This window comes from Lagenorhynchus albirostris, chromosome 6, assembly GCF_949774975.1.
Source record: "Lagenorhynchus albirostris chromosome 6, mLagAlb1.1, whole genome shotgun sequence".
Taxonomy (NCBI): domain Eukaryota; kingdom Metazoa; phylum Chordata; class Mammalia; order Artiodactyla; family Delphinidae; genus Lagenorhynchus; species Lagenorhynchus albirostris.
Window position 1 is genome coordinate 55612588 of NC_083100.1, and position 25050 is coordinate 55637637.

Genomic DNA, 25050 nt, shown 5'->3' on the forward strand with positions numbered 1-25050 from the left:
GGATCAGGATCACACACTGCATTTTAGTTGTCACATCTCCTTAGTCTTCTTTACTCTGAAATAGTTCCTCAGTCTACTTTGACCTTGACACTTTTGAAGAGCACTGGTCAGTTATTTCATATAATGTCCCTCAATTTGGGTTTGCTTATTTCCTTAGGATTAAATTCAGTTTATACATTTTGGCAGGAATTCCACAGAAGTGATGCTGTGCCTTTCTCAGTGCATTGTATCTGGAGGCGCATGATGTAGATAAGTCTCATTGCTGGTAATGTTAACTCTCATCATTTAGTAATACAGTACAGTAGTCCCTCAGTATCCACAGGGGATAGGTTCCAGGACCCCTACAGACACCAAAATCTGGGAAGCTCAGGTCCCTTAAAGAAAATGACATACATACAGAGTGAAGTAAGTCAGAAAGAGAAAAACAAATACCGTATGCTAACACATATATATGGAATCTAAGGGAAAAAGAAATGGTCATGAAGAACCTAGGGGCAAGATGGGAATAAAGACACAGACCTACTAGAGAATGGACTTGAGGATATGAGGAGGGGGAAGGGTAAGCTGTGACAAAGTGAGAGAGTGGCATGGACATATATACACTACCAAATGTAAAACAGATAGCTAGTGGGAAGCAGCTGCATAGCACAGGGAGATCAGCTCGGTGCTTTGTGTCCACCTAGAGGGGTGGGATAGGGAGGGTGGGAGGGAGAGAGACGCAAGAGGGAAGAGATATGGGAACATATGTATAACTGATTCACTTTGTTATAAAGCAGAAATTAACATACCATTATAAGCAATTATACTCCAATAAAGATGTTAAAAAAAAAAGAAAATGACATAGTATTTGCACATAACCTACAGCACATCCTTCTGTATACTTTAAATCATCTCTAGATTACTTATAATACCTAATACAATGTAAATGCTATGCAAATAGTTGTAAATACAATGTAAATGCTATATAGTTACTGGCATGTTGCCTTTATGTAATTTTTTTTCCAAATACTTTTGAACAGCATTGGTTGAACCTACAGATGCAGAACCCTTGGATCAGAAGGGCCAACTGTTAGGTTTCTCCATATAAAAACACTATAGGGCTTCCCTGGTGGCGCAGTGGTTAAGAATCCACCTGCCAGTGCAGGGGACAGGGGTTTGAGCCCTGGTCCGGGAATATCCCACATGCCGCAGAGCAACTGAGCCCACCTGCCTACTGAGCCTGCGCTCTAGAAACCACAAGCCACAACTACCGAGCCCGCGTGCCACGACTGCTGAAGCCCGCGCACCCAGCCCATGCTCTGCAACAAGAGAAGCCACGACAATGAGAAGCCCGTGCACCACAACAAAGAGTAGCCCCCGCGTGCCGCAACTAGATGAAGACTGCGCACAGCAACAAAGACCCAAAACGGCCAAAAATAAAAACAAGTAAATAAATAAATTTATTTAAAAAAACTATAATTAATAAATATCTCATGAGGAAATACTTTGATTACATAAATGTTTCATACTTTTGCCCACTAATTTTTGCATCCATTGATGATTCTTTATTGTTCTTTAAACAAAACTTTAAACATTATACATGATATACTGCATACAAACTCCTTTCTACTGTACACACCAAAGGGTACTTTTCAGTGTAAAAGTAAAGTAAGTATTAAAAATCTGAAGGCAGAAGATTTTAAACACCAAGCAAGAGGTGCTAAGACTCAATTTGACTAGCAAAAGGGAATTAAGGAAGGGAACAACATGGCAAAGAGAGTGTTTTAGAAAGATCAATCTCCTGATAAATTATGGGATGGCATGGAGGAAAAAGAGATTTGAAGCAAGGAAACCATGCAAAAATTGAGTATCACTTGCTTAGGACCTGAAAGGGAAATAAGGATACAAATGAAAATATATAAATTAATATCCATTTATGAAAGTAAAAATACTGTTCTATAAAAGTTATGATTATCATTTCCCAGGTTTTCTTAAAGCTAGGAATATATGTCATTTGCATCATTCCAAATTTAATAAAAATCCATTTTTAGGCTTTCAGATTAAGCCTATAAAGCTTACTATCTGTGGTAAAAATTTTCAATAAATGGAATACTAGTTCATTAATAATTAATAAAATACCCAAAGATGTCTGTTAAAAACCTTTAACAAGGCAAAACTATTTCAAGGATTGTCACCAAATCGGAAGCTTTCCTTTACAATGTTATTTGACACAGCACTCCCTCATCCCACCACCCACCCTATTTATTCTCTATCTTTTTACTGTGCCTTGTTTTTCTTTATAACATTTACCACCCTTTGCTACATTAAATATTTGTTTATTGTTCCGTCTCCTCCCGCCCCCACTTAATTGTATAGCACCTAAGAATAGGGATTTGTATTTTGTTCAGTGTCTTATCTTCAATACCTAGAACAGTACCTAGCACATATTTTCACAGACCTAAAGTTTTGATATTTAGACTGCTGAAAATAATGCAGAAATTGAATAAGTGAAGTACTTCTAAAGGAGACTTTATTTTTATAAGTATACTTACCCAGACAACATACAATGTATAAGTAACTAACTACTTTTCCAAACTAAATGAAAGGTAGAAATAGCTACACTGTGTACCGGTCACAATGGTGACAATTCCTGGTTTAAGTATGACTCCAAATCAGGAAAGTTACATATATTACAAGTTCTTACTCTTAGATAAGCCCTAGACATCATATTAAAGCAACACGTAGAATTCAGACTCCAATTACAGACAGACTTAAAGACATCCACAACGATAGACTTCCTAGGTATGTGTACATATGTATATATACAGATATGGTGTGTAGCTATTTAAACTGTAAGATGAGAAAGCCACCTCCACTCTATGGAATACCACATTGTCTCAAATTGCCATATTGTCTCAAAACTTACCCTCATGCAAAGAAAAACCTGAACTTTATTACCAAAAGGAAATTTACATTAAAGTTAAATAAAGGCCTCAGTGAACTGACAACCTGTTGGGAAACAAACTATTTCCAAGAAGTTCTTATACTGGAAGATTCAACAGAACAAAATTTTAGACTTGATTTGGGCACCAATACACTATTCAGATAGATTGTTTTCTCCCTATATATGTCACCCTCCTTCCTATCCCCAAATTCAAGTAGGATTTTTCCCTCAGATATTCCCTGCAAAGGAAAAGGATCACATCTAAGAACTGAGAGTCCATGAATGAGGCAATTTTTTGAAAAATAAAACACTCTATATAATCCTTTTATGGAATCTGAAGAGAAAAAAGGATCGGAAGATCAATAGAACTTCTTAAAAGGTAATTATAGACGGTAAGGAGCAGTATACCTGTATTCTGCTTTAAAGTTTCTGCTACAAGACGTGGATATAAAACCATATATATAAATATAGTGCCTAAGCATCAGCAAGAGCAAAACAATAACAGAAAGCTCATCCATCCTCCATCTCAAGCCAAATCCCTAAATGAAATTAATTTCTCAAAATTTAATTATTTATATCAAAGACAATATCCATATTAAACAACTTGTTCATCAAGTTGTTATTCATCTTATTCATCATTTGAATACCGTATTTTTTAGCCCACAAGTTAACATCAACAAACTACTATTATTGGTTGCAGTAATCAGTTACGTTAAGAGTTTCTATACATCTAAATATATAATTGATTGATAATAATTTCATTAAGCTTTCAAATTAGCCCAAAATACATTTTTCTACTGACCTCGCAAAAGGATATGTACGTACTAAATGAAGATTTAATCATCAACAAAATTAATCATTAAAACCAACCATTCAGGATGATCATATTAAGAATGATGTGACCTTTAGAAAACTCTAAAAATATAGTGATCTATATTTTTTATAGTTCATATGTTTAAAAGTACGTATCTCCAATACTAAATTTACTTAAAATTTAACAATACTAAATTAATAATACAAAGAAAAACAAGAACTTACTTGGCCATAAAACTATATCAGGAATTCGCTGAAACATTCCTTCCCTGAGCAAAAATATCTCATGAAGACAATGACCTATTTTGAGGTTTAAAAAAGAAAATGCAAAAACATCTTAAATTATAGGAAATTTACAAATTAAAAATAAATAGCACTTATATAAAGTTGCTTACCATGAGCTCTAAATACTCGATCATCTGCTTCTTGTGAATATGAAATATTAACTTCTTTAAGGTCATGAAGAAAATCTTCATTTACAATAGAAGGAGGTGTATCACTAGGATTTAAGGATGCCTAGAAAATAAAATTGGTTTTCTCTGACTTATTTTTAGAAAATAAAATTTGAATACCTATGTTACAGAGAGTGACTATAAAATGTAAATTTTTACATCCAAATTAGGACAGAGGCATAGGAAAATAACAAATAATACATATGGAAACCAACTCTGTGACAGTAACCAATTACAAATGCTCTGGTTAATCACATTCTGTAACATAAGTTATAAAAGCCTATGTTTTCTCTTTTGCTTCTATGGCCTTCCTTTTCATTATTTCTGAAGATTACAATTAAGGGGACTGCCCTGGCGGTCCAGTGGCTAAGAATCCCTGCTTCCACCGCAGGCGGCCAGGGTTCCATCCCAGGTCAGGGAACTAAGATCTCACATGCCGTGCGGCATGGTCAAAAAATAAATAAATAAAATAAAATAAAAATAAAGATTACAATTAAGAACAAGGAAGATAGCAAAGTCTCAAATCTTCGATTTTAGACTAGGGACACTGGGGGAAAGATAGTTAACTTTTGCATTAACTACATTTTCACCTGTAGATAAAGTTTATCATTTCCTTTTATTATTTTTAAATGATCAGCAAAAAGCCTCCCAATAAGTAATAAACCCATTTTTACAGGAGTGCTTTAAAACTCACAACATAATCATAAACTTGATACTTAATTTCAACTAACAGGTAACTTGAAAAGTAAATCTTCAACTTTAAAGCTATGTGACATTGGGCAAGTCACCCAAGTTGTGCAAGCCTTGCCTTCTTCATCTGTTAAATGAGATTATCACCATCATACAGATACCATCATACAGATTACTATTTTGTCAAGTTATTGAAAACTGAAAGGGCTCAAAACAGAAAAAGAAGTGCATGTAAAACTGGTGAAATTTCTGAATATGGTATATAGATTGCATCAGTGTCAAAAAAGTAATCACAAATAGTCAAAAAAGGAAATAGAAGAGATCTTTAAAGAAAAGTTAAAAGAATTTGGTTTGAGAGGGATAGAAATTAGCTGTTTAGCCTAATTTAATACTAGAATAAAATGTAACTGTGGATTTATAAATAAACCAAACAAGCACTCACTGAATACCTACAGTCTTTAATAATATATTGGATATAGTGGATAATATAGTATAAGCCATAGTCCCTGCACTTATGCAAGTTATACTCAGTTAGAAGGACGCAGAATACCATGCCATAGCGAATAATACTAATAAATAATAAAGATTATATAAAGAAATGTTAACTATTTCATTAGTTTAATACGTATATAGTCTAAAGGATTCTAACCACCCCCGTCAGAAAAGTGATACCACATGAGCAAACTAAAATTCTCTATCACCCATATCTTAATCAAACTTTTACTTCACTTTTTTCAATCTTCAAATATTCTAAATGTTTTGTTAATAAATGTAACATTATATTTTTATTTTAAATTATTCTATATTAATTCTAGATTACTGTCAGTTCATTACAAAACCTAAAAATAACAGCAACTTATATTTTTGTAACAAAGTTCTCTCACAGAATTCATTCATTTGAACTTCACTACTACTTGTGAAACACAGGACAGACAGTTACAACTCTGAGGCTCAGAGAGGATTACAGATTTGCCAGATAAATCTCAGATAAATGCTGAGATTAGGCTCTATATCTGTGATGCTAAAAAATTTTTTTTTAAAAAATCACCCCTAGAAAGCCTAACAAGGCTAATATGACTAGTAAACTTCTTAACAAAAAAAATAACAAATATATTAAATAACTATAACAAATTACTAAGATAAGTCTAATTAATTTGGGATTAAACACACACACACTCAGTTAAGAATATTATTAATCATTCTTATTTGCTTACTTTAGAGGTAGTTTTATGCTCCAGACTTACTCCAAGGGTATTTTGGATCCACTCTTTAAAAGTTGGCAAAACCATGCCACTAAGAGGGTACCTAAGGTACAAAGAATGTAAAACGTTAGAGTAAAGTATCTTCACTTAAGTTCAAATCTTAGATTCTATTTCTAGTAATGGTCAAGTTGTTCCTATCGAACCAACCCTCCCACATATAATGATAAGCTCTGGACAAAAACAAAACAAACAAAACCCAACTATTCGAGGGCAGTATAGATAGCCCCAAACCAGGCAAAAATAGGTGGTAAGGGAGTAAGAAGAAAACAGCCCTATATGAGTTTCCAGTTTTGTTTTATTTTTTAAACAGGCTTTAGCCTGAGGGAAAGCCCCAGCTAGTACCACAGAAAGAAAGAAGAATGCAGAAAACCTACAGTCTTCCTGGCTGAAAGAAAAAGAGGACAGTGTTCACAGTGAACACAGCATCTGGGAAGAGTACAGAAAAACCACACAAATCCAGGAGTCAGTCAGAGGGACCTATGTATAAACTCTGTCCAAATGTCTGGCTGATCTTGAATTACACATGTATGGAGCAGACACACTAAGCAGCCCAGCTAAGCTTAAAAGAACGGAACAGATTATTCAGCTGCTCACCACCAAAGAAGGAAACTTGAGATGAGTCAAGTTAATTGCTTGGTTTAAAAAAAAAAAAAAAAGAAGCCTCTTCAGAAGAATGTAACAGAATCCAGAGTTTCTACAACATATCATTAACAATGTCCAAGATACATTTCAAAATTACCAGACATAAACAAACAAGAAAGTGTGATCCATAATCAAGAGAAAAGGCAATCAATAAGAACCCCAAGATGGGGCTTCCCTGGTGGCACAGTGGTTGAGAGTCCAACTGCTGATGTAGGGGACACAGGTTTGTGCCCCAGTCTGGGAGGATCCCACATGCTGCGGAGCGGCTGGGCCCGTGAGCCATGGCCACTGAGCCTGCGCATCCGGAGCCCGTGCTCCGCAACGGGAGAGGCCACAACAGTGAGAGGCCCACATACCGCAAAAAATAAATAAATAAATAAGGTTAAATAAGTAATAAATAAGTCTGTGCTCTTAAATACTATATGATGCTGCCTCTAGTCTGATTCTTTCCTTACCATCATTACAAGTGAGATCATTATTCTAAAATTCTTTATTAATGAATATTTATAAAATCACGGTAGCTATATTCGGTAATTTTTTTCACTATAATGTTCTTGCAACTTCTCTACTTCCCTCTCCCTGCCATGATGACAGAACAGCCAAATAAAACTATACTATATTATGGCTGTTTTATCTTTGTTTAATTTTATAAATATTTTATTTACAAAACATTGAAGTATAACATGCATACAAAAAGTAAGTGTATAGCTGAATGAATTTTTACAAAGTAAACCTCCCATGTAATCAGCATGCAGATCCAGAAATAGAACATTACCAGCACCCCAGAAATATCCCCCTCCTTGCCCCTTTCCAGGCATTATCACCTTTCCCCACACCAAAGGAACAACTATCTTGTTAACTTTATATAAATGAAATCATATAAAATGTACTTTTTGTGTCTGCTTTCTTTTGTTCAATATTATATTTGTGAGAGTCATCTATGTTTGTGTACGTAGTTGCAGTTCATTCATTTCCATGGCTTAATTCCGCTGTGTGAGTATAGCATAATTACTTTATCCATTGTATTGGTGACAGAAAATAGAGTTGTTTACAGTTTTTGGTATGTGCAGGGACGTTCTTGAACTTGTTTTCTGAAGATCACATATCACATGTTTCAGATAGCTATATAACTAGGGTGGAGCTCCTAGGCCACAGTCTATGCATATGTTTAGCTTTAGGAGGTGCTGGCAGATAGCTTTCCAAGATGTTAACAGCCAGCAATGTATAAAGAGTTCTACTTGTTCCACATCCTCTCCATACCTGGTATTGTAGTTATTTTCATTATGAGACATTCTATTGGTAATCTCTTGACAATATTAATTTGAATTTCACTGATTACTCAAGAAATTGAACTTCTATTCATATATCTATTGTCCATTTAGATATCCTGTTTTCAATGCCAGTTCATTTTTACTCATTTATTATTATTATGTTTTTATTGATGTATAAGAATTCTCTGTATATTCTGAAATCAAGGATGTATGTATTAAATATTTTCTCTCACTCTGTGATTTGTCTTTTCACTCTCTTAAAGGAGTCTTTTTTTTTTTTTTTTTTTTTTTTTGCGGTACACGGGCCTCTCACTGTTGTGGCCTCTCCCGTTGCGGAGCACGGGCTCCAGACACGCAGGCTCAGCGGCCATGGCTCACGGGCCCAGCCGCTCCGCGGCATGTGGAATCTTCCTGGACCGGGGCACGAACCTGCATCCCCTGCATCGGCAGGCTGACTCTCAACCACTGCGCCACCAGGGAAGCCCTTAAAGGAGTCGTTTGATGAAAAGAAGTTCTGTATTTTAATGGTGATTCACCTTTTCCTTATATTAATGCTTTTAGTTCTCTGCTTTTTGCCTACCTCAAATTCAGAAAGACATTCTGTATATTCTTCTAGCAATTTTATAGTTTTAGCTTATGTATTTAGGTCTATAACCTATCTGGAATTGATCTCTGTATTTGGTATGAAGTAAGGTCAGAAGTAATTTTTTTCCAAGATGGCCATTTAAGTCCTCAAAGCTATTTTTATTTTTGTGTTTAATGGAGAAAAGTGTGTGTTTAAATGAAGAAAAGAAGAGATACTCTAGTAGTCACTATCTATTCCAGATCAAAGAACAATTAAACCAATACCGAAAACAAACCAGAATAGACTATATATTGGTCTTAACATCTATGTTGTACAAGTTATTCAAAATGTTCAAGGGACTTCCCTGGCGGCCCAGTGGTTAAGAATCTGCCTGCCAATTCAGGGGACACAGGTTCGAGCCCTGGTCCGGGAAGATCCCACATGTTGAGGAGCAACTAAGCTTGTGCGCCACAACTATTGAGCCTGTGCTCTGGAGCCCGTGAGCCACAACTACTGAGCCCACGTGCCACAGGTACTGAAGCCTGCGCACCTAGAGCCCGTGCTCCGGAACGAGAAGCCACCACAATGAGAAGCCCGCACACCTCAACAAAGAGTAGCCCCCACTCGCCACAACTACAGAAAGCCCAGGAACAGTAACGAAGACCCAACACAGCCAAAATAAAATAAAATAAAATAAAATGTTCAAAGTGTAATACTTTTGCTCAAGATTATTTCCCCCTCATTTCATCAGAGCTTGAATAACTGCAAAAGCTTTTAGCAACTAGCCTCAGAAGTTTACTTTGACTTCACAAAGATAGCCAAAGTGGGGGGGGGGAATCAGTGTGTAATATATAAATTCTGTACTGAAATTAAATATATGTTTATAATACAGAATTCAATATTAAAGGAGCCAGTGGTGTGCCCTATCCAAAGGAATTTTTAATTGGAAGTGACAAAAACCACTCATTTTGTCATGTAATTTTAAGTTACACGGCATTGGCTGAAAGGATGTCACCTCTTATGATGACTTTATATTATGTAACAAAAATACCATCTAAAATTCTCAAATAAATCTTTACATAAAGGTTAGCAAAACAAAAATAATAGTGGAATGAAAAAAATAAACAAGTATGTTTTATTCAACGAGTTCCTCTTTTTTATATTATAAAATCACAAGTGCTAACATTCAAACTGAAATGGAATATTTAAAGTATTATATAATAATACCTTTTTCATAAATTTAAAGAAATTGGAATGAAAGAAAGTATAAGACTCACAGCTAAAACAACTTAAGACATTCAGCATATAAAATTTTCTTCATCTTACCTGACAGTAAAAGTATAAATTCTGGGAAATTGGTTATAACACATATGCTACTACGTGTTATAATGTCCTATAAAAAGGCCAATTTGGAAATATTAGGTTTTAATCCTGGGCCCGTATATTTTAACCATACAATTACTTTGGGTCTCTGTCATATATAGGAGACTCTTAATATTCACGGAAGGATAATATTAGGACCTTTGTGAATCCCTTAATTCACAAGTAACATTACCCATAAAATAAAAAGGCAACCCCCCTTCAGGACACTTGAACCAAGAGATACAAGGTTGGTATTACTGTCATGTGCAAAAAACCTACATTCTACCATTAAGATAACCAGAATATACTTCTACATCTGAATGCACAATATTTCAGACTCTGAAGAAATATCTTATTTGGCAGAACCTTGGATTTAAGACTTTGCTCCATTATCTATAATTCCCGCATAAAACTTAACACAGTTCAAAAAGAGTTCCACGTAAGAATGAAAGCTTTTCAATTGCACTTTTTCTTGCACCTAATGCCCTGGGATTTGAAAAACAGTAAAAGAAGCTTGACTTAATAATCATAAAGCCTAGCATACTGCCAAGGGCCCCCAAAATCTCATAAAATATCATGAGGTAAAGGAGAAAACTCTGAAATCAAAAAAGTAAATGAATGGAAAAGAAACATAAAGTTAAAGGAATTAGAGGTATTTAACATAAGAAACAGCTTTGGAATGACTTGATTCTTACAGCAAAATAATTTGGATTTACATCCAGAACTATAAATAAGCATTTATTTAACACTCATAAGACTGTACTAAGCATTGCAGGACACACAGAATTGGTACTACAATATGACTCCTGTTCTTAAGAAACTTACAACCTCGTTTAGTCAAAGCTACAAAGACATTTAATTTGTATGGTGAACATATGGGCAGGAAACATGCAACTTTTACCAGAAAGCCAAATGCCCATACGAACTGTTGAAACAGGGTGACCACTGAATAGATCTTTACCACAACTGAAGACTGGTTTGAGAACTTTAAGAAATGGTTTTTGTTGTAAAATATAAGGTGAGGTCAATTTACCACCTTTTCTTAAGATCAAAGTAGACTATATTGTAGAAGATACAGAACCAGAGCAAACTTTCAAAACCAATGAAATCACTGTATAATGGAAAGAAAACTCTGTGGACATAAATACCCAAGAAGCAAGTGCACATCAGGATTTAAGGTGACTAAAGACAAGGTGACTCACTCTGGGGCAGTGCACAGAGGCAGCAAAATATTAGTAGACGCAACCATCTATTCTCAGGGAGTTCCACAATTGCTAACCAATTTAATAGCTTTTTATAGGAGGTAAAACTTTAAAAATTATGCCACTGAAAATACAAAGTACAACAAACCCAAACAAATTCTCTCTACCTAATCACTAACTTGTGCCTTGAAAGCACCAACTAATGTATAACGCTTTTAAAGTCAAAGAATAATGACACTTTTCAAATTTTTTTATTTATAGAAATCTATATAGCATTAGCTCTGAAGTACTGCCTTCTGCTGCTTAAACCTAGGAGGACTCAATTCATCTATATCTAGGAGGAATAAGAATTGCAAGATTATAAACCTAGGGATTTATAAACTGACAAATTACAAGTCTGTTCAGAAAACAGACTGTGCTCAGGGAAAAACTTATGATTTTTCCCTGACATCTGTTAATAGCTTATAACTGCTTCTAATTTAATGGTTGGGTTTGAAATGCCAAAGTTACCCTCCCCAAAATATATACAGACAACCAACCACATTTACTCATAAAAATTTTCTACCTTTTCAATGTTCGGTGGATCAAAAATAGGGGAATCTCCCCATAAATTTTCACTGAGAGTCACTCTTAGTTTCTGGCACCTAAGGATTTCCCTTTCTTTCTTTCCAGCTCTGTTATTATTTCTTTCTTGTAGTATTTTATCCATGTTTTCTACCTGGTTATAGAAGGCAAAGGGTCTATATTTGTTCAGTCCACTACAATGCTGGAATAGAAAGTCTTTACAAAGAATTTCAAAAACTGGCCTTAAAATCTAATATTATTAATACAACATGGTGAATTCATATTGTTTTCTTGTACTCATCCTTTCTAGTCACAAATTCCATTTTCTCTTTTAGGAATATCACAACCTTCTTACGCTTCTGCCCTTCATGTTCCTCTGGAGCAACAGAAACTTTTGCCATAGGTTAACTTTTTACAATATGACTAACTCTACTGTACCGGTGTATAGAGTGTAGAAGGCTCCTGTAAAGTGCTTCCAGAGACTGGAAAGAGAATAAAATCAATACAATGGATGAGTATGGTACCTCATTAGCACAGTATAATAGAACGAGCACAAAAATGAAGCTTAAAACACTTGTTTTTTAATCACAATTTCCCACTGCACAGCTGACCTCAAGTAAGCTACTTAACCTCTCTCATCCTCAATCTCCTGATTATTTCTAAGAACATATCACTACCCACTTAGGGTTATTTTAAGATAACTCAGTAGGAGCTCAGTAAGTAATAGCTATTATTATCTTAAATAATATTTCTAAATGTTTTCTGATAAAAAAAAAATCAGAGAAATCTACTAATTCAATCATTAGCCCTAGGAAACTAGACTAGATATAGAGAAAGCTATGATCCAATTCAATCCAGTTTATTATCCTGTCTGTGGCAAGATAATGGTGCTTCTGGAAGCACCAAAATGAGAAGTGAATATTATTTAGTTATTTGGTTTCAGTTATTAAATAGTTTATGTATAACATATTTAATCCTAGAACATTTAAATTCCAATTCTGTGTTTGCAGAATTACCCTCTAGATAATGGATAATTCAGTAGGAAGCAAAGGTTACCCTTGCAGGCTCTGCCAGTCAGACGTACCCTTGTTCTCTTCCCCTCTCCCCCACTGGACTTGGACTCAGCAGTCAACAGTGCAAAGAAATGAGGCCTTTAAGAAATGCATTCTGGTTGTACGGGCAGCAGCAGTAATCTTCCAAAGTCTAAAGTCAATGGAAAAATTCTCGAATTCTACTACAACCTGGATAAAAATCTCTCTCAAGACCACTGAATTCCCTTTGCTCTGAATTTATGCTCTCCAAACAATATATAAATTACAAATTTTATTTTCTACATATCTTAATATCAGGAAGGGCATTAACAAGTGTTCTACATCCTAAAAAAGAAATAATCTAATCATAAGTGAACACACTGGGGTTCTAATTTTCTTTTAGTATCTTATGAGTGTCACACATGTATCAGCCACCTACAATCTGATCCTCTCTGGGAAAATTGGCAAGCCAAGTGCCAGAACACCCAAAATAAGAGCCAGATTCTAAACCCATGGTATAAGGGTTCATACACTAAGGTATAAATAATTGTGACACTTCCTATGACTAATCATTCACTTCACACACATACACTGCTAACATAAACAAATCCATAGCCTACAGTACCCTACAGAAGACAGTAGGTATCTTATGCTTTCAATGGCACAGTGCACAAGTGCCTATTTGCCCCCTCACATAAAACAAAGATGCTATAACTTCAAGGTCCAGAGAGAGAGAAAGAGAGAAATGAAGACAGTATCTAAGAAGAGAGAAAGTTGGTTTTCTAAGTTCAGAAGATTCACTCTTTCCCCCATGAAGATTCTGTAAAGCCAATCTCTACATGACAAGTTTCTACTGTATTAGACATTATTCTATTTAAAACATAAAACACTCAATGTTTAGAACACTGGTAAATTTAATTTTAACTAGAAATTCCTTCTACCTGAATTACACAATTTCTCAACTAAGTCTCCACCAACATGCTGTCCAGTCACACTAAAGAATGGGAATGAGAATGCAGATAATTATTTTTCCTATTAAAAAGCAAACGTAAATTGTATACCTTCACACCTTCATTAAAATTAGTTACTAATTACCATTCCTGAGGTTTTTTTTCAGGTACGAAGTACGTTTAAGTTAAAAACAAAAATGGAATGGTTATGTTGTAAAGAAAAAGAATTTCTCCAAAGAAAACTTTTCTTGCTGGTATTTCAGTATACTGATATACCATATACTTGTTTTAAAAACAAGTATATTAATGCCCAATAGATATAAAGTCAAAGTGAAATACTGGAACAGATTCATGATATACCTAATCCAATTTTTACCTAGTCTCAATTTTTAATTTATTTTTAGAGCCACATTTAAAAATTTTGTATTTGTACTCACTGTCCTTCCAAGTTATATCAAAATTCAATAGACAAACCCAAAACACCAGCTTCAGCAGGGTCAGTGTTACTTAAAATCAATTAAGAACTCATTTTACAATTCTGTCTACATCTGGAACAGTAACAATACAAATATTCTTTAGAATTCGTATCAACATTATTACCAAAAATATTTCAGAATGTGAAAGTTACCACACAAATGACTGATCTCTCTTCATCACTTCTTCTCTAATATACCTCAGAAAACTAATTTTAAAAATACTATTTATATTCACAAGGACCTTCCATAATGTTCACCTTCCATAATAACCCAACCAAAATTATACTTCCAGTCTTAAACAAAGAGTTACTTTGAACAAGCCAATGTCATGCGGATTAGATGGTGGGTAACTGCAAACCTTTTTGGATCCTATTCAAACTACCTATAGAATGATATTATTTAGACAGAGAAATGTGAATGTGAATAATCAGATATAAAATTTCTGTTATTTGGGGGAGTATGATAATAGTATTATATGACTGGTTATATTAGGTCCTTATTTTTTAAGGGATACATATATAAATATTTAGAAGTGACATGACAATGTCAGAATTTGATACATAACAGAAAAAGAAAAGCAATTATGGCAAAATGTTAATAACTTTTAAATCAAGGGGGGAGTCATTCTATTATTCTATTTTTTATGTATGTCTATTATTTAACATTATATTTACGTTTAAGATTTTTCAGAGAAAGAGAAATAAAAGGAATAAAACAAAGAAAAAAAGTTACCTTTTCCCAGTCAACTCAACTTGTCCTTTCTTATTGAAGAAGAACCTGGAATCATTATATCCCCATCCATTCCATTTCATAACTTCTTGCCTAATAAGCAGAAAAATACACATAAATGAGATCTATACTAAACATCTCAAAACTGAACACTGTATCATTGACTATTAACTTTCACAATCATTTAACAGAAGACCTTATTCCACTAATATTATGTTGCTTTAAATAAAATGAATATATATTAAAATGTCTATACATTAATATTTCTAAATATAGAATCACTCTGATGAGCAGCACCTGCTTCACAAAGGGCTACAACCACTAAATTTAATGCATTCAAAGGAAAAAGGAAGAAGGAGAAAAATATTCTTAGAGTACAAACATGCTTCATTTTGCATGTTACTGAGTTTATATTATATGACAGCCTAAAATATTTTGCAACTAAAATAAAATTCACTGAACAGTAAAGCAGAAACTAACACACCATTGTAAAGCAATTATACCCCAATAAAGATGTTTTAAAAAAAAAAAATTATACCCCAATAAAGATGTTTAAAAAATAAATAAATAAATAAATAAATAAAACTGGAAAAAAAATTCACTTAACAGGAAACAAGTTTTTTCATATATTAGAAAAATCGCAATTATTAATCTTCCACTAGAATGAAAAAGACCAATTTACAAAGTAGGTTCACTAGCATTGACACTACCAGTAGCAGGCACTTTCAATAAAGTAGATTAAAAATCTGAACACTGGGTTTACAAACATTCTAAATCCTTTAACTTCCATGTAAATGCCAACAACTACCCTGATCTACGTATTAACATTAACATAACAGTTAATGACCATACCAGTTTTCAACGTTCCAAAACAATGTTATCTTTAATTTCCAAAATGCCAGTATTTCATAGTTTTAAAAATCGTTTTCATCAAAATCAATCACTTACTCATTCAATTTTACATATTACAAAAGAATTAGATTGGTTTGGACGCATGCAGAACACAATAAGCAACCACACCGAACTACTGTGTCAGCATTTAATACATACTTTGGCATGGTGCCCTAGTATACTTGGGCCACTGAAATAAACTGATGGTGAATCTCCTTACTGCAAATTCAATGACTGTAGTTTATGATGAAAATACTTGAAAATACATCATAAAGAAGAACTCTGTAACTATGTGTGCTGATGAATGTTAACTAGACTTATTATGGTGAAAAATTCACAATATACACAAATTAGAATCACTAAGCTGTACACCTGAAACTAGTATAATGTTACACGTCAATTTTACCTCAATTTTTTAACGAAATTTCAAAATAAACAAAGATGTACTATTAAAAAGTGTTCCAGGGATTCCCTGGTGGCAGAGTGGTTAAAAATCCACCTGCCAGGGCTTCCCTGGTGGCGCAGCAGTTGAGAGTCCGCCTGCTGATGCAGGGGACACGGGTTCATGCCCGGGTCCGGGAAGATCCCACATGCCACGGAGCAACTAAGTCCGTGCGCCAAAACTACTGAGCCTGTGCTCTAGAGCCTGTGAGCCACAACTACTGAGCCCACGTGCCACAACTACTGAAGCCCTCATGCCTAGAGCCAGAGTTCAGCAAGAGAAGCCACCACAGTGAGAAGCCCACGCACCGCAATGAAGAGTAGCCCCTGCTCGCCTCAACCAGAGAAAGCCCACGTGCAGCAACGAAGACCCAACACAGCCAAAGAAACAACTGAATAAATAAAAAATAAAAAGTGTTCTAATTCTCCATAATTCTCAAGGAAGAAAATGACTACTGACCAGCAAGCAAATTTTTTATTACAACCATAAATCTTCTTCCAGTTCAAGGGCTTTTCAAACAAGTAGAACACTAACACGATACAAATGAACCAAATACAGTCATTAATTATGTAATGAAATACCCATCTATACATAAAATTAAAAAGAAACTAGGAATGCTCTCTTTAAAATTAGAGTTTGCTAACAATAAAAACTATATTTCCTGTACAAAAACATATTGTTCAAATACATCTTGATCGATCGATTGATCTATTTATTTATTTATTTATTGCCGCATTGGGTCTTTGTTGCTGCGTGTGGGCTTTCTCTAGTTGTGGTGAGCGGGGGCTACTCTTCGTTGCAGTGCACAGGCTTCTCATTGCGGTGGCTTCTCTTTTTGTGCAGCACGGGCTCTAGGGCGTGCAGGCTTCAGTATTTGTGACGCACGGGCAGAGTAGTTGTGGCACACGGGCTTAGTTGCTCTGCCGCATGTAGGATCTTCCCCGACCAGGGATTGAACTCGTAACCCCTGCATTGGCAGGCAGATTCTAAACAACTGAGCCACCAGGGAAGCCCTCAAAAACATCTTAAAGAGTAACAAATCCAGAGATTAGATTTGTAGATGAGCCTGTTATAAGCTATCAGTCAATATTTTCTTCTTATTTCACAATTCTACCTCACTATAGAGGGAGGTTTTGAAAGACAGCTTTTGGAAAAAATCTCTACAGAAAAATCTCATGACTAATGACATGCCACTAATCCACTTGTTTTATTTTTTTTTCCACATCTTTATTGGAGTATAATTGAATTACAATGCTGTGTTACTTGCTGCTGTATAACAAAGTGAATCAGCTATATATATACATATATCCCCATATCTCCTCCCTCTTGTGTCTCTGTGCTCCCTACTCCCTATCCCACCCCTTTAGCTGGACACAAAGCACCGAGCTGATCTTCCTTTGCTATGCGGCTGCTTCCCACTAGCTACCTATTTTACTTTCGGTAGTGTATATATGTCAATGCTACTATCTCACTTCTTCCCAGCTAACCCTTCCCTCTCCCCGTGTCCTCAAGTCCATTCTCTATGTCTGTGTCTTTAATCCTGTCCTGCCCCTAGGTTCATTAGAACCTTTATTTTTTTTAGATTCCATATATATGTGTTAGCATATGGTATGTTTTTCTCTTTCTCACTTACTTCACTCAGTATGACAGACTCTAGGCCCATCCACCTCACTACAAATAACTCAGTTTCATTTCTTTTTATAGCTGAGTAATACTCCATTGTATATATGTGCCACATCTTCTTTATCCATTCATCTGTAGATGGGACACTTAGGTTGCATCCATGTCCTGGCTATTGTAAATGGAGCTGCAATGAACATTGTGGTACATGACTCTTTTTGAATTATGGTTTTCTCAAGGCATATGCCCAGTAATGGGATTGCTGGGTCGTATGGTAGTTCTATTTTTAGTTTTTTAAGGAACCTCCATACTGCTCTCCATAGTGGCTGTATCAATTTACATTCCCACCAACAGTGCAACAGGGTTCCCTTTTCTCAACACCCTCTCCAGCATTCACTGTTTGCAGATTTTTTGATGATGGCCATTCTGACTGGTGTGAGGTGATACATTATTGTACTTTTGATTTGCATTTCTCTAATGATTAGTGATGTTGAGCATCCTTTCATGTGTTTGTTGGCAATCTGTATATGTTCTTTGGAAAAATGTCTATTTAGGTCTTCTGCCCATTTTTGGATTGGGTTGTTTGTTTTATTGATATTGAGCTGCATGAGCTGCTTGTATATTTTGGAGATTAATCCTTTGTCAGTTGCTTCATTTGCAAATATTTTCTCCCATTCTGAGGGTTTTCTTTTGGTCTTGTTTATGATTTCCTTTGCTGTGCAAAAGTTTTTAAGCTTCATTAAATCCCATTTGTTTATTTTTGTTTTTATTTCCATTTCTCTAGGAGGTGGGTCAAAAAGGATCTTGCTGTGATTTATGTCATAGAGTGTTCTGCCTATGTTTTCCTCTAAGAGTTTTATAGTCTCTGGCCTTACATTTAGGTCTTTAATCCATTTTGAGTTTATTTTTGTGTATGGTGTTAGGCAGTGTTCTAACTTCATTCTTTTACATGCAGCTGTCCAGTTTCCCCAGCACCACTTACGGAAGAGGCTGTCTGTTCTCCATTGTATACTGGAGACACAGTGGTTAAGAATCCGCCTGCCAATGCAGGGGATACGGGTTCGGGTCCTGGTCCAGGAAGATCCCACATGCCGCAGAGCAACTAAGTTCTACACCACAACTACTGACCCCTTGCTCTAGAGCCTGCAAGCCATAACTACTGAGCCCGCACATCTCGAGCCCGTGCTCCACAACAAAGAGAAGCCACCACAATGAGAAGCCCGTGCACCACAACAAAGAGTAGCCCCCATTCGCCACAACTAGAAAAAGCCCACGCACAGCAACAAAGACCCAACACAGCCATAAATAAATCAATTAATTTAAAAAAACAAAAAAAAAGTATACACTGTGCCCATTGTATACTCTTACCTCCTTTATCAAAGATAAGGTGACCATATGTGCGTGGGTTTATCTCTGGGCTTTCTCTCCTGTTCCATTGATCTATATTTCTGTATTTGTGCCAGTACCATACTGTCTGGATTACTGTAGCTTTGTAGTATAGTCTGAAGTCAGGGAGCCTGATTCCTCTAGCTTTGTGTTTCTTTCTTGGGGTCTTTTGTGTTTACATACAAACTGTGAAAGTTTTTGTTCTACTTCTGTGAAAAATGCCACTGGTAGTTTGATAGGGATTGCACTGAATCTGTAGATTGCTTTGGGTAGTACAGTCATTTTCACAATGTTGATTCTTCCAGTACAAGAACATGGTATATCTCTCCATCTGTTTATATCGTCATTAATTTCTTTCATCCGTGTCTTATAGTTTTCTGCATACAGGTCTTTTGTCTCCTTAGGTAGGTTTATTCCTAGGTATTTTATTCTTTTTGTTGTAATGGTAAATGGGAGTGTTTCCTTAATTTCTCTTTCAGATTTTTCAATCATTAGTGTATAGGAATGCAAGAGATTTCTGTGCATTAAATTTGTATCCTGCTACTTTACCAAGTTCATGATTAGCTCTAGTAGTTTTCTGGTAGCATCTTTGGGATTCTCTATGTACAGTGTCATGTCATCTGCAAACAGTGACAACTTTACTTCTTCTTTTCCAATTTGGATTCCTTTTATTTCTTTTTCTCCTATGACTGCTGTGGCTAAAACTTCCAAAACTATGTTGAATAATAGTGGTGAGAGTGGGCAACCTTGTCTTGTTCCTGATCTTAGTGGAAATGATTTCAGTTTTTCACCACTGAGAAAGACGTTGGCTGTGGGTTTGTCATATATGGCCTTTATTATGTTGAGGTGAGTTCCCTCTCTGCCTACTTTCTGGAGGGTCTTTATCATAAATGGGTGTTGAATTTTGTCAAAAGCTCTTTCTGCATCTATTGAGATGATCATATGGATTTTCTCCTGTAATTTGTTAATATGGTGTATCACATTGACTGATTTGCATATATTGAAGAATCCCTGCATTCCTGGGATAAACCCCACTTGATCATGATGTATGATCCTTTTAAAATGCTGTTGGATTCTGTTTGCTAGTGTTTTGTTGAGGATTTTTGCATCTATGTTCATCAGTGATATTGGCCTGTAGTTTTCTTTCTTTGTGACATCTTTGTCTGGTTTTGGTATCAGGGTGACGGTGGCCTCGTAGAATGAATTTGGGAGTGTTCCTCCCTCTGCTATATTTTGGAAGAGTTTGAGAAGGATGGGTGTTAGCTCTTCTTTAAATATTTGATAGAACTCACCTGTGAAGCCATCTGGTCCTGGGGCTTTTTTTTTTGGAAGATTTTTTATCACAGTATCTATTTCAGTGCTTCTGATTGGTCTGTTTATATTTTCTATTTTTTCCTGGTTCAGTCTCGGAAGGTTGTGCTTTTCTAAAGATTTGTCCATTTCTTCCACGTTCTCCATTTTATTGGCATATAGGTGCTTGTAGTAATCTCTCATGATCCTTTGTATTTCTGCAGTGTCTGTTGTTACTTCTCCTTTTTCATTTCTAATTCTATTGATTTGAGTCTTCTCCCTTTTTTTCTTGATGAGTCTGGCTAATGGTTTATCAATTTTGTTTATCTTCTCAAAGAACCAGCTTTTAGTTTTATTGATCTTTGCTATCATTGCCTTCATTTCTTTTTCATTTGTTTCTGCTCTGATCTTTATGATTTCTTTACTTCTGCTAACTTTGGGGGTTTTTTGTTCTTCTTTCTCTAATTGCTTTAGGTGTAAGGTTAGGTTGTTTATTTAAGATGTTTCCTGTTTCTTGAGGTAGGACTGTACTGCTATAAACTTCCCTCTTAGAACTGCTTTTGCTGCATCCCATAGTGTACTGTTTAGCCTCCATGTGTTTGTATTTTTTACAGATTTTTTCCTGTAATTGATATCTAGTCTCATAACGTTGTGGTCAGAAAAGATACTTGATACGATTTCAATTTTCTTAAATTTATCAAGGCTTCATTTGTGATCCAAGAAATGATCTATCCTGGAGAACGTTCCATGAGCACTCGAGAAGAAAGTGTATTCTGTTGTTTTTGGATGCAATGTCCTGTAAGTATCAATTAAGTCCATCTTGTTTAATGTGTCATTTAAAGCTTGTGTTTCCTTATTTTCATTTTGGATGATCTGTCCATTGGTGAAAGTGGGGTGTTAAAATCCCCTACTATGATTGTGTTACTGTCGATTTCCCCTTTTATGGCTGGTAGCATTTGCCTTATGTATTGAGGTGCTCCTATGTTGGGTGCATATTTACAATTGTTATATCTTCTTGTATTGATCCCTTCATCATTATGTAGTGTCCTTCTTTGTCTCTTGTTATAGTCTTTATTTTAAAGTCTATTTTGTCTGATATGAGAATTGCTACTCCAGCTTTCTTTTGATTTCCATTTGCATGGAATATCTTTTTCCATCCCCTCACTTTCAGTCTGTATGTGTCCCTAGGTCTGAAGTGGGTCTCCTGTAGGCAGCATATATATGGGTCTTGTTTTTGTATCTATTCAACCAGTCTATGTCTTTTGGTTGGAGCGTTTAATCCATTTACATTTAAGGTAATTATCCATATGTATGTTCCTATTACCATTTTGTTAATTGTTTTGAGTTTGTTATTGAAGGTCTTTTCCTTCTCTTGTGTTTCCCACTTAGAGAAGTTCCTTTAGCATTTGTGTAAAGCTGGTTTGGTGGTGCTGGATTCTCTTAGCTTTTGCTTTTCTGTAAAGGTTTTAATTTCTCCATCGAATCTGAATGAGATCCTTGCTGGGTAGAGTAATCTTGGTTGTAGGTTTTTCCCTTTCATCACTTTAAATATGTCCTGCCACTCCCTTCTGGCTTGCAGAGTTTCTCCTGAAAGATCAGCTGTTAACCTTGGGGACTCCCTTGTATGTTATTTGTTGCTTTTCCCTTGCTGCTTTTAATATTTTTCCTTTGTGTTTTTGTTTTTTGTTTTTTGCGGTACGTGGGCCTCTCACTGTTGTGGCCTCTCCCGTTGTGGAGCACAGCCTCCGGACATGCAAGCTCAGCGGCCATGGCTCATGGGCGCAGCCGCTCCGCTGCATGTGGGATCTTCCCGGATTGGGGCATGAACCCGTGTCCCCTGCATCAGCAGGCGGACTCTCAACCACTGCGCCACCAGGGAAGCCCTCCTTTGTGTTTAATTTTTGATAGTTTGATTAATATGTGTCTTGGCATGTTTCTCCTTGGATTTATCCTGTATGGGACTCTGCACTTCCTGGACTTGATTGACTATTTCCTTTACCATATTAGGGAAGTTTTCAACTATAATCTTTTCAAATATTTTCTCAGTCCCTTTTTTTCCTCTCTTCTTCTTCTGGGACCTCTATAATTCGAATGTTGGTGTATTTAATGTTGTCCCAGAGGTCTCTGAGACTGTCCTCAATTCTTTTCATTCTTTTTTCTTTATTCTGCTTTGTGGTAGTTATTTCCACTATTTTATCTTCCAGGTCACTTCTCCCTTCTGCCTCAGTTATTCTGCTATTGATTCCTTCTAGAGAATTTTTAATTTCATTTATTGTGTTGTTCATCATTGTTTGTTTGCTCTTTAGTTCTTTGAGGTCCTTGTTAAACATTTTCTGTATTTTCTCCATTCTATTTCCAAGATTTTGGATCATCTTTATTATCATTTCTCTGAATTCTTTTTCATGTAGACTGCTTATTTCCTCTTCATTTGTTTGGTCTGGTGGGCTTGCTCCTTCATCTGCTGTGTATTTCTCTGTCTTCTCATTTTGCTTAACTTACTGTGTTTGGGGTCTCCTTTTCGCAGGCTGCAGGTTCGCAGTTCCCGTTGTTTTTGGTGTCTGCCCCCAGTGGGTAAGGTTGGTCCAGTAGGTTGTGTAGGCTTCCTGGTGGAGGGGACTGGTGGCTGTGTTCTGGTGGATGAAGCTGGATCTTGTCCTTCTGGTGGGCAGCACCACATCCGGTGTTGTGTGTTAGGGTGTCTCTAAACTTATTATGATTTTAGGCAGCCTTTCTGCTAATGGGTAGGGTTGTGTTCCTGTCTTGCTAACTGTTTGGCATAGGGTGTCCAGCACTGTAGCTTGCTGGTCTTTGAGTGGAGCTGGGTCTTAGTGTTGAGATGGAGATCTCTGGGAAAGCTTTCACTGTTTGATATTACAGGGGGCCAGGAGGTCTCTGGTGGACCACTGTCCTGAACTTGGCTCTCCCACCGCAGAGGCTCAGGCCTGACACCCGGCCGGAGCACCAAGACCCTGTGAGCCACAAGGCATGAAAAAGCGTATTGCTTTGGAGGCTGGTAGCCAGTTAACTTGTCACCTGATCTTCATATGCAAAAGGCCTTTATTCCACTGGTCTCTGAGATCTCCTCATGCTCTTTAATCTTCTTTCCTCAACTCCTAAACTTCCCTCCCCGCTCCCTCTGGCTTGTAGTGTACTACAATGCCCCCTTGCTGCAAATGCAAAACAGGCTTCCCAGGGGTAGAATATTTGGGTCGTTGCCAGCCAAGAGATGGCTTCTTATCATGCAGAATGTTTCTCTGTTGTTGTTATTATTGCTGTCCTCTTTTTCATTTACCAGTTTATTACAAGTTATGATAAAGGATACAGATGAACATCCAATGGTAGAGATGCATAAGGCAAGGCATGGGGGAGGGGCACAGAGCGTCCGTGCCCTCTCCAGGCCCAAAACTCTGACCAAATCTCCACGTGTTCACTGACCTAGAAGTTCTCCAAACCCCATCCTTTTGGGTTTTTATAGAGGCCTGCACTTGTTTTCTTAAGTTTATACTTTGTAAAAACAGATTAGGTTATTGTCCACTTTGCTTTTTTCTTGATTATATTCTCTTCACTTTTATGAATATAATTTACTTAATATTTTATTTTTATTATGTTTCCATAATAATTTACATGAGAATATGTACATTTAACATCTTTACTTAATACTTTATAATATGTGCATACATTTTTGTATATACAATGAATTTTATTAGTGAATTTAAACATTTGTCATGAAGTCTGTACTCTATAAAAGAGTAGTTTCATATTATACAAAATAAATGCAAAAACATCAATATAGTCATTTTGCCTTGGTATTACAATCACTAAGCATGGGAAATTATTTCAGTACAGATGCTGAATCTGGCAAGTTTATACAGCTTAACAATGAGAATCATTTTCCTTAAAATTATGCTTAGAATTTTAAAAAATTATTCCCAGATGGCCTCACAGTAAACATGATTACATGTGTTCACTCTTAACATTTCATGAGAAAAATGAATCAAGGTAATAAGCAGGAAATATCTGCTGCTGTATACTGAAAAATGAAGAGATTTACATACTCAAGACTCTGGAACTTAAATTTTCAGTTGGGTAATATCTTAAAGAACCTCCAAGTTTATAACTGTAGGCTAAGGTACCTTTTTTCTTTCTTTTCATCTCAATCAGAAAATTCTGCCTATGATATAGGCCTTACCATATTTATACCAACTTTTGGAGGCTTCCCAGAAGTTGAAATACGGGCATTTGTAATGCATTTGTGCCTCAAAAAAACAATGTTATGTTGCTTAAGTAGTATGTAATTAAAATCTAGATTACCCCCAAACCAATCTTCTGTTATTTTCAAAGTACCCCACACATTAAATAAAACGTAGGCAAATTTCCTAGGCTTCTGGTTTTAAACTTTTATATACATGTATCCCTTCAAATTACTAATATTTTCTATGACAGTTAAACTTAACTATGTGATTACATTAAACTTTAAAATAACTTCTTA

General features: G+C 35.9%; 1 protein-coding gene across 1 annotated transcript in view; it reads right to left on the minus strand.

Moving 5' to 3' along the window:
• AGPS (alkylglycerone phosphate synthase) overlaps positions 1-25050 on the minus strand; it is a 137297-nt gene that overhangs the window by 86400 nt on the left and 25847 nt on the right. The window contains exons 2-5 of the mRNA XM_060152570.1: positions 14936-15025; positions 6093-6183; positions 4132-4252; positions 3962-4036 (exon numbers count right to left, since the gene is read on the minus strand). Of these exons, the coding sequence (XP_060008553.1) occupies positions 3962-4036; positions 4132-4252; positions 6093-6183; positions 14936-15025 (377 nt within the window). The remainder of the gene's footprint in view (positions 1-3961; positions 4037-4131; positions 4253-6092; positions 6184-14935; positions 15026-25050) is intronic.